Below are 10,885 nucleotides of genomic sequence, written 5' to 3'. Positions count from 1 at the left end.
AAATGCTTAGAACTCTTTGTTCCATGTAACATCCTCTATTCCGCGGGACAAATTAATAAACAATTGTAGTCATACAAAATGATTTCCAAGCAGGCATTACGGGAACAAAAACCTTGTGATATTGTTGCGGACACTTGAAAGCGTTTTCCCGTTCGCAATAAAGTAAAAAGTAAAAAAAAAAACTTCTGTGAGAGTTTTAAGTGTATACTGTGGTTGCACCAGTGTTAAATTTCTTTTCTCTTGAAAAAAAAATTAGTCACCACCAAAACATGGATTAAAGAAATCTAACCGAGACAAACCCATTCCAGAGATGACAGCGTGAATGTGATCATTTAAGGAATGTTTAGTCATGCATATAAAATACTCTTCAATGTGGTCCTGAACCAAACCCAAGTGTTACTATGTACAGGAAATAGTAACACACCCTTGGCAGAAAATAACAATGGACTCGTAAGTATACCAACAGCTCCTGAGTTCCATTCACGTATGTTAAATAAAAATGTCAGTTATTACACGCCATTTACAATTTAATAATTATATGTTATGTTGCAGTGCTTAGCACTGTTGCCTCACACCTCTGGGACCCGGGTTCGAGTCTCCGCCTGGGTCACATGTGTGTGGAGTTTGCATGTTCTTCCCATGTCGTCGTGGGGTTTCCTCCAGGTACTCCGGTTTCCCCCCACAGTCCAAAAACATGCTGAGGCTAATTGGACTTGCTAAATTGCCCATAGGAGTGCATGTGAGAGTGAATGGTGTGTGAGTGTGCCCTGCGATGGGCCGGCCCCCCATCCTGGGTTGTTCCCTGCCTCGTGCCCATTGCTTCCGGGATAGGCTCCGGACCCCCCGCGACCCAGTAGGATAAGCGGTTTGGAAAATGGATGGATGTTATGTTGTCGTGGTTGGAGTGAAATATCACCCCATTAGAGTCCAAGTTGATAGTATCAAATGTATAGTTACTAAGTAAATCATGGTAATCTGACTTATTAAGACATTAACTTTAAACAGTCAGACCTTTTCCAGTGGCTCAGTATCCCATGTTTTATTTTTCATTACCTTTTCTGCTGTATTTTTCCTTGGATACGACTGTTGGAACCCAATGAAACGAAAAGTACAAGGAAATTCCACATTTACATATTTTGCTACTGAGCGTAAAGTGTTTAACTTGAATTGAAATGTTGCAAATAACTTGAAAGTAGTGTTAATTCATGCAAGTAGTGAAAGTTGTTATGGGTTTTGTTTTAATAATCGATCACCAAACTCCAATACCCCAATTCCAACTTCAGCAGAATCAGGAATAGGTTAGAACAATGACTCTAAAGCAAGCGATAAAAACGCACTGAGGTCAGATCTGAACGTCAAACCCGAGCAGAAAAGACACAAAACAAGGTGTGACCATGACGTGGCGTTTCGTTCATTTTGGCTCCTCCCATTTTTACTGATACGTCTCCGTTAAAAACAATCCACAAATAACACTAACAAAATGTTTCTCAGCAGCATCTACTCTCCCCTGCGCCTCATCTATCTGCTTGTCTCAAGCTTCAAAATATTCAAAAAAGGTTAATAATTTAGTAAAAAAAAAAAAAAAATGAGGCATAATATGATGGCTCATGTAGGCCGGTAGCAGAACTTCGTGCTCCTGCTGCGCTCCTGTGCAGGGATGTGGCTGATGCTCTATTTACAAACCTCTAACACAATCCACACTTCACATGGGTTAAAGGTCATCTGGGGCCCAAGAAGGACAGAGTCACAGCACCCCAAGTCATGGGGTGTGCAAGGATGATTGAACAAGTGCACGAACCAGGCCATCTGATCGTCAAGCAATGCAGAGTCCGCTGTATGAGAGGCTACATGTTGGCATGAGAGCAAGGCGGCAGATGGGCTGATGGACTCGGAGAGCCGTGATTCACGGCGGAGACTCTCAGCGAGAGTCAGTGGGAGGCTGCTGCCTCTCCAAGGCTCCGAGTCCTTAAGGGAGGTGGAAGGTCTGCGACTCTTTCATATGAACTGCAGTACAAGAACCCAGCAGACTCAATTCATCGTATGTGCGTCCGTAGAGGAGCAGGTCTGGTGCTCTCTGTAACAAACACAGGCACAAACATCACATTAATCTCACCTTAATTGGGGCTCAGAACTATTTATTTGCATTTATTTAATAGACATTTTTATCCAAAGCATCAAACTTTTTTTTTTTTTTTTTTAGAAAGCAAGGTCATACAGTCCTTTGAGCAACTGAGGGTTAAGGGCTCTGCTCACTCCGCCAACTATGGGATTTGAACCGGGAACCTTCCGATCAGTCCCAATGACCCACACACTGCCCTCCAATGGAACACCAGTATCACCAGTAATCATCAAAAATGATTAAAGACCACTAAAAACGTACAAGAAATGGTGATAAACAGAACGTGAACAGAATCTTTTGGGTCCTACCTCTGGCTTCTTTGCTAGGGTATATTCGAGGAAATGGTTTAAATTCATCCGGTGGAGGGAAATCATCAATCGGATGAAACTGAAACTTTGACTCAAAGTCATCTGAAAGAGTACCAGTAAGAAAAAGGCTGAATGATTCAATGCACCTTCAGGACACTGGGTGACATCACCGACCTTCCAGAGGTCTTCCAGCAGAGTAATTGAACACGCACAGAGAACTGTGTGTCTATCGATAGTGTTTGTCAGTTTTGTATCATGTTACATCATCGGCAGCGAATGACATCAAAAGCCACAAATGATGTCACCAGCGGCGGCCAATGTTTACCCAGACTGTGCAGGTGACCATTTCTCGTGACTGAAGGTGGAAGCGGCGGTGGGGGTGGGGGAGGGTTTTGAGGCGTACTTCGGCTGGATAGCTCTGTAGCGGGGGATCGAGCGGGCGGAGCAGGGGGTGGAGCAAACCTTCCCGCACCTGTTCAGAGAGGAGAACCAGGTTCTTCAGCTCCATCTCCTTATAGATAAACAAACTCTGCTCCTTGACGCACTGCGGAGACCTACCTGTAGGTCTGGGAACCGCTGGGGGTCGGCGGCTTGGGGCTGTAGTGGGGTATGAGGGAGCCTGGGGGGGAACTCCAGCTCTGAAAGCAGGTGATGGGACAGGGGGTACCTTAGGCAGCGGGGGCTGCAAAGGCGGAGGGGGTGGAGGCGGAACTGAAGGATAGCTTGAATAGGAGAGGGGGGGAGGCGGTGGTGGAGGGTCCCGGAAGTTACCAAACTGCATGGGGGGTGGGGGAGGAGGAGGGGGGGCAGCAGGGAAAGAGAAGCTGGCAGAGCGGTCGGGGATGCCGGATGCAGGGAAGGCTGGCGGAGGAGGAGGAGGAGGTGGAGGCGGAATAGATGGCTGGGGAAGCGAATGGGGCTGAACCGGCAGCCAGGTGGGCTTGGTGGTTTGTGGAGGAGGAGCAGGGGGCGGGCACTGTGGCGCAGGCGGTGCTTTGATTGGTCGGTCGTGAGGGGGCGGCGAGGGTTTGCTGGAGGTGGGCGCGGGGGCCGCCGGATACGCGGCGGAGCGCATGGGGCTCCCTCTGTCCGGCAGTTTTGGGGGGGGGGCCACGTCAGGGGCCTCGAGGAGACAGCTGTCAGACGCCGGGGGGCTCCAAACCGGCTGCCTCAACCCAGAGCCGCTGGACCGTGGTACTAAAATGTAATATAACATGTCGGGTGACGCCGAATGGCAGAGACAGGCTGAGTGAAATCACAAGAAAAGGGCCTTGAGTTTTCCAAGCATAAGGGTCACCGTGGTGGGGGGGGGGAGCATGAGAAAAGGAATTAATGTGCTTACCAGTTGTGTCCCTGTGACCTGTTGGCCTTAGTACAGGAAAGCCTTCAGCGAAAAGACCTGCCAGAGGGGGTCCGGAGGACACAGGCCCCCCCAAAGCTCCAGACCCACCCAGGCCGCCGCTGTTTGCGGCAGAATCTGGACGGCTGCCTTTGGGTTCTGGAGGAAAAGAAAAAAAAACACACACACACGCACACACAGACACACACACACACACACATTCCCCACATTATGACACGAGTGAACACTGCCTATTCACAATTTCATTAGTAAGTAGCCGCAACATGCAACTGCGTCCTGCTCTGCTGCAGACCTAAGTGAGCTGCTTACGACAGTCAAATGCTGCCAACATCCTTATCGGTTTCCGCGAAATTCCTTCCTGATGTGCGTAAGAGCGAAGCGAGTTCCAGCTCTGAGATTACTGACCTTCAGTGACCTTCAGCATAAGCACGACGCAGTGAGCTGAACAAACGAAGAGACCCTGAACTAAACGCTGCCTCACTGCACTACAGCCGACGGCGGCGCCCCGAGAAGGAGGCTCGCTGCAGAGACTCGCTTCGACACTAAATACCTTCCTGGGACATCATTAGAACTTCTGTTTGAAATACGCTCGGCACTGATGTGGGGCAGAGAATGAGTTTTACTTTCGGAACGAGGTGAAGGCAGACACTGCACAGCATTCCGAGTGCTGGCGGTAGGGAGAGACGGAGCTTTGGGGGAACTAGGTCCTCTGCATGAAAATATACGAAGAAAGTAGCTTGACAATTTTTCATGCAGAGGTCACTTACGTGCAGATGCTACATCTGCTTCTGCAAATAGAAATGCAACGTAGAACCATCGCTTCCCGGGTTACGATGGGGATTCCAATTTTTAACTTCATTTTTTTTCCCCCAGGCAAGCAATATAGGGAATGACACTCGATAGCGAATGCTGGGCCTCCAGGCAGCAGTGCTTTTCATCTCCCGGCCTGCCATGCGGTCGCCGGTGTATACAAACGATACTCCGTAGTGTATCTGTTTCTCACTTTCAGTACATCTATCAATAAATTACATGAGATATTCAACACTTTATTATAAAATAGGCTTTGTGTTAATGATTTTGCCCGGCTGTAGGCTAATGTAAGTGTTCTGAGCATGTTTAAGGTAAGCTAGGCTAGGTTATGATGTTTGTTAGGTTAGGTGTGCTGTATTAAAATGCATTTTCACCTTACAATATTTTCAGCTTATGATAGGCTTATCGGAACATAACCCCATCGTAACCCGGGGAGAGTCCGTACAAAACCTAGCCCAGGGTTTCTCAACTGGTGGGTCATGGGACCATTTCCAGTGGAGTGTGTGGTTTTTTTTACTTTTGCTGTTGCAACCCCCTCCCCCACCAGTTGGGGTCATGACTTGATGATCAAAGTAAAATATGGGTCCTGAGCCCTGAGCCTCTTGATAAACACTGCCCTAATCCTTTTCACTGTAGATTTGGTCAAAATAGCTTTTTTTTTAATGCAAAGCTTGATGAATCTGGGTCAGGCCACAGGCCACACAGGGCCACCAGCAGCAAACAGCAAAGGCAGAGAAAACAGAAGCTCATGGAGTCTCATATTAGAGCACGAAAGATCCCAACCGAAGCCAAAGACGCTATTTCCCAGGGCTGAGGGATGCCCCTGGCCGGCTCACGTTGCTGTTGCTTCTTGTAGCCTAGTGTGTGTCAAAAGCAACTCGAATAAGCAGGAAGCGAGCGACCAAGGTCACCGTGCATGTTTATACGAGTAGGTCAATGGCCGACGTCCTCATGTATGTAGCCGCGTGTGTCAGACGGTCATAAAGAGGGCCGTGTAAATGCACATGTGCATCGAGGTAAAGATGTACTGACTGTCGATCACCGGCGCACTGCGATCGTTGACCGTGGCCACTTTCTTGAGTTTGGTTCCTTTCTGGATGTCGGCCAGAAGAGCACTGCGACCACCGGGCGCCGGCCGCTGGGTCCGCGAGGGATCTGACCATCCCTGTCAGACAGAGAGACCGAGAAGGACCGCTCACCCTGTGCAGAAGCGAAAATAGCAAGAAGTGCCCTAATAATTGCCTATTAGCATGTTAGCATTGCCTTAGCATTAATTTTGGTTAGATCAGTTTGTACAATTTTATTTTTTAGCCATGAAAATGAATGAAAGCAAAATCCCATCAAAATCCCATCCAAGTGCAATGCTGGACCCTCAAAACTGTCATTGGTTACTAGAACTATTACTATACTATTGCAACTACTATAGTGTTAGTGCTAAATAGGGTTAGAACTGGGAGGAAATACATGAAAATAGGAAATAAAGGGCTGAACCATTCATCCATTCATTCATTTTCTATACCCTCTTGTCCTATTCATGGTCGCGGGGGTCCGGAGCCTATCGCAGGGGCTACGGGCACAAAACAACCCCCACGGGAACAACACAGGATGGGGCAGCGACCCAACGCTGGGCACGAAAAGCTGCACCAATAGCAGTAAAATAAGTGGCTCTGAAGTTATTTTATGGTCTGATTCAAGTGGTGGCATTTAAATCAAGACAACGTGTACAGTAAAGGGTCCTATTGGTCAAAAGAAAACCTGTCTCGCTCTCTCCAAGAATTAAACATGACAAATAGCTCCAGCAGGCAACGAGATTCTCAAAAGCTCACAAAATCCTAATCGCTCCTGCCTCTCGTGTGAGGCCATAAATTTAAAAACAAATGTCCAGGCCTTGCTTACACCCTTACTGGATGATAATGTGGCAGTACTGCACCATCATTTCAAGAACTGAGACTCATAACCTTCCAGCCTCAGCAGAGGCCCTGAAAAATCAAAAGGTAGCAATGATGTTATCAGACACTGAATGGTCTCTCTGACTGACGACGAACACGCAGAAACTCCACACTCTCACTCTGGTGTCATGTCGCCATGGTGACCTTTCTTTATGCCTAATTAATTCCTCCAGGTCCCTATTACAGGTGAATGGGTGTAATAATCCATTACAAGTACATAATCCACAAGTAACTCAGAGTAAAGAACGGAAAACGGGGTAAACTCACATCTGCTACAGAACACAGGCACAGCAGCCCTGATCCTGTGCAAATGATCTCGCCATTTGGCTTTGTATTTTTTTTTTCCACTACCCCATGACTCTGTGTATGTTTGTGGGTGTGTAACTCAACCCCTGTTTAATAATGCAAAGGTCACATGAGCCGGCTGCCCGATCGTCCTGCAATGAGGAAGACGAGGGCAAGATAGCTAAGAACGTCAGGCGAACCCAAACCCCCACTGGCACGAGACAGCTGCCAAACGAGGTGGACCGAACCAAGCGACGTCGCCTTTGGGGGTAACCAGCCACGGTTCTGGTTACAGTTGGGTCGTGGGAGACGCCCACTGGAGGGAAACTGTCACCGAGATGTCGATACAAGTCTCTGAACCGCCTTCCACAACGCCGCTCGAACCGGAGTGATGGATACCTGAGGCGTTATGGAGGATGGTGGTGGTTGGGCAGGGTGGAGAGGAGGAGGTGGTGGTGGAGGCGCGGGGGGTGGCGGAGGAGGTGGAGGGGGAACAGGCATTGCCAAGCCCTCAGCGCCTGGAGAGACTCTGCGTCGCTTCTGTAAAAGGGAAAGAAAAGACACACAGAGAGACAGTCAGTCGCATCTCTCAGTAAATCAAATCAAGGGTGATTCAGCGATTGTGACATCTCCTGTCCAACAGGGAACATGCCAAAGTCTATGTGCATAGTCCCGGCCCTAGACTCACCCACTGCAACAATGACAGGCAAGTCCAGCCTGCCCTCTGCTGAAATTCCCATTACACAAAAATAATGGAACATGCATGAACTGTTTCTTGTCTTGAGTTGCAAAAACAAAGAGGTGCAATGAATACTAGGACACGTTCCAAAGCTGGACTCCCGTCTAAACTATTCCTTTTCCTTTTCCAAATAACACTATCCACACTAACTGAAGGGAGGGGTGTGTATTTCAGCCTTTCCAAACAAGAATGTTCCCTCCTCTTTGCGGAAGTGAAGTCCTTGTCCCACAATGCCTCCTTGGGGAGATCGGGACCTAACAATGGACAGTGTTGTCTGGGGAGGGCGGTCCGGCCCTGCCTCTGCCAAGTCAGACGCCTAGCAAATCATTATGCAAAGCTGAGAGGAACATAACACAGCCGTCACGCTGACTGACACATCCCGTTCAAAAATCCATCAATAGTATCGTTGAACTGTTACCGTTCTTTCATCGCTATGTCGGCAAGGGGGCTCAGCACACGTCTGACGGACCAAAAACCCCTCCTGTAAAGTTTTGTTTTAGGAGTAACACCCAGCTGAGAAGACAGCTGCTCTGAACAACTGCCCGACAGACCCCCCCCATCTGGGTCTGATCTGGAGGGGGTCCTTTTGTGAACAACGGAGAATAGTCGGTCACTGTTTACATGCATAGACATATATTTGAAACATTTCCCGTCCAGATTTAAATAAGTTAGACGCCGAAAACCGCGACCGCTATGCGGCCGGCGCAGAGTGTTTGTAACGGGATACCTAAGCAGGCAGTCAGCAGGTTAAAACGAACGTTAAACCCTAAAAGAACATTAAAACCATACACGGAGTGTTTAAAAATATTCGCAATACAGTATTTAAGGAAAACAAAAGTTCCGTCGAGTAGATTCAATTTTATCTCTCATAACAAGACCTTATTATAGCACCCGCGACGCGCACAACTACATTAACGTAAAATCGAGTTTATACGTGTAATCTTCCTGATGTATTTGTTGCAGGAATATGTTTTGGAGACTCTTCATAAAGTCCATTTATTTTTTTAAATAGAAATGTCAGCTTACCTGAACTTTTGCGACACTCAGAGCGTTTTATCTGTTTCCAGTTTTAATGCACGGAACATCCGCCGCACAGCGTCGCTTTGGAATATACGATTACCGGCACAGAGCAGAAGTTATAATTAGTTTAAGGAGGACTCCGCCAAACGCTAAAAGCTTTTAAAAAGGCAATTGGAAAATCACCCCGTTTAGTTACGTACGCGATCGTGTCCAAATACTCCTTCGCTTTCCGGAAAAGTGCACAAAAATTGTACGTCTTTTCAACTATACCTGAACTGGACGAGATTAAGACCTGTGCGGCTGGCAGGGGATAGTCAGGGGTGTCCGGGTCTTTGCAAACGTGCCTCGCAGCTTTCTGCTGTCGCCGCTGCGGGACAATGCCGCCTCCGCGCAGCAGAGGGGCAGCTGCGCTCCCGGTCCGCAGAGCGCCTTCCCGCAGATGAGGCCACACCTGCCGCCCCAGCACAGAAACACTGACCAATCAATCAGTGCCAGTCCGCATACATGTTCTTGTCATAAATTACTAAATGTATTTTTTCTCTCTTTTCTCAAGATAAATACATTTTGTTATGTTGCGCAGTGATTGGGATCCGATGGGTTGTGGAAACTTGCAGTAAACTATTTTGATCTCTATATTATTACAGAAAAAATATATATAATTAAATTAAAAGCAGACGATGTAACTATTATAAACTATTAAATAAAAAGACAGTTAAACTATTGGGCTATACGTGGGCTTGTGGTCTTCATACAAATGTTAAAGAAATTTAAAGTAGACTTGAAAGCCGTGAGTCAGTGATGAGGCCAATCGACTGACTAGGAAGCTTTATAATGACAAAACTAAAAACTGAAAATTAATCTTGGAACACCACGTTGTGTAATAGCAACAGCGTACGGCCCAAAGCTTTTTTGTGTGGGAGTTTTGTCCACCTGGTGGCGGAAAGGAGGAACTGCACTTTAAAATGTGGAGCGCAAATTCTCTGGAGACGATCGGGCGTTTCACACATCCTAGTGAAGCTCTAATTTCGGTCTGCTTGGAGAGAGTTACTGGAGACGCTAATTAAAGACTCTGTTTCTCCGAAAGTGGCATGTGGGTCGCTCTCGGAGGGACCGCTTAGCGTCATTTTTAAGCATGCTTCCAGGTTCCAGCCTACTGCCATGTGTGACACATTCTTCATTCGCACCGTGCAAACGGATTCCGCTTCACTTGTTGATGATGTAACACATCAAAATATAGGACTGTCAATTACCCCACATTAGCGCACTACAGGAGTTAACGTGTGGTTAGTTGCAGACTAGTAACTGAATTATTGTTGGTAAAAGCACCATAAGACCCATCGTAGGCCTAAATGGCGCTTGAGTGACGTAAGATGTATTATTAGGTAGGCCTATTTAACCAGAATTGCTCCAGTGATTTTAAGATGTACGATATGGTAGGTCTACTGTGAATAAAGCAAAACAGCTATCGCTGGGAAAATAAAATTAAAAGTAGTGAGAGTTCAATCGGGTGTGAGCTAGTAAACCACACAACACCAGGTTTATCAGGGAGAGCAGAAACGTGTAGTAGACTTAGGTCCGGTGACAGTGATTAGATATGTTGAACTTGACGCCTTGCAAAAACCGTAGGAAGATAATCTATTGGGATGCAACCAGAATTGGACAATAATCGTGAAAAAAAATATCGCAGAGATAAAATGGCAATCTACATATTAACACTCTGCTGAGTTGGCTTGTTTTTCGTTATGCCTTCACTACATGCAGCTCCGAAGCTCTCCCGCTTTATTGCAGCAAACACCTTGAACTTTGGTTTTATGGGCGCGTGATGCAAGAGCAAATGCTCATGTCTTACTGTAAACAGGACATCTGGGCAACATTAACGCTCTTCGGCCTTTCGGAAATAAATAATGTCTCCCGTGGGGGGTTGTGATAATCAGTTGTTTTGGAGCATGGCGCTGTGTGAGGTTACCCTGGCGGGTTCACGCGCAAACAAGAATAGGAGGCATTCAAAGAAAAAACATCGAGAACGAAGTGTATTTTGTTGTCTCACTATGGCAATATAAACCATACCGTCCACACCCATGGCTAAACGACAAGATAAGTGACAATCAGTTTATGAAGTGATTTGAATACAGTCCAAAGTAACCATGCGTTTTTAGAACACGTTTGCAGGAACTAGTCACCAGATTTGCCCTAGAATGTGCTAATGAAGCGATTTAGTAAGAGCACGTTTAAATAGCTGCCACTAAATATGCTAAAAATGTAATTCTACAGTCCTGCAAAGCAGCATGTGGTCCT

At 46.9% G+C, this 10,885-nt stretch overlaps 1 protein-coding gene across 3 annotated transcripts; it reads right to left on the bottom strand.

Moving 5' to 3' along the window:
* Positions 1-1,012: 1,012 nt before the first annotated feature.
* On the bottom strand, positions 1,013-9,041 carry wipf3 (WAS/WASL interacting protein family member 3). 3 transcript variants are annotated; one of them, XM_048994358.1, is made up of 9 exons: positions 8,791-8,840; positions 8,597-8,671; positions 7,231-7,371; positions 5,630-5,762; positions 3,770-3,925; positions 2,986-3,624; positions 2,753-2,899; positions 2,428-2,529; positions 1,013-2,074 (listed from the first exon to the last, which is right to left on the bottom strand). In XM_048994358.1, exons 3-9 carry the CDS (start codon positions 7,330-7,332, stop codon positions 2,034-2,036), a joined length of 1,320 nt encoding a protein of 439 aa, XP_048850315.1. In that variant the 5' UTR covers positions 7,333-7,371; positions 8,597-8,671; positions 8,791-8,840; the 3' UTR covers positions 1,013-2,033. The 3 variants fall into 3 exon arrangements, with proteins under 3 accessions (XP_048850315.1, XP_048850314.1, XP_048850316.1); XM_048994357.1 differs by lacking the exons at positions 8,597-8,671; positions 8,791-8,840 and adding an exon at positions 8,861-9,041; XM_048994359.1 differs by lacking the exons at positions 8,597-8,671; positions 8,791-8,840 and adding an exon at positions 7,520-8,539.
* Between the last annotated feature and the right edge of the window lie 1,844 nt (positions 9,042-10,885).

Source organism: Brienomyrus brachyistius, chromosome 23 (genome assembly GCF_023856365.1).
Source record: "Brienomyrus brachyistius isolate T26 chromosome 23, BBRACH_0.4, whole genome shotgun sequence".
Taxonomy (NCBI): Eukaryota; Metazoa; Chordata; class Actinopteri; order Osteoglossiformes; family Mormyridae; genus Brienomyrus; species Brienomyrus brachyistius.
This window is presented reverse-complemented; position numbering and strand designations above follow the sequence as displayed.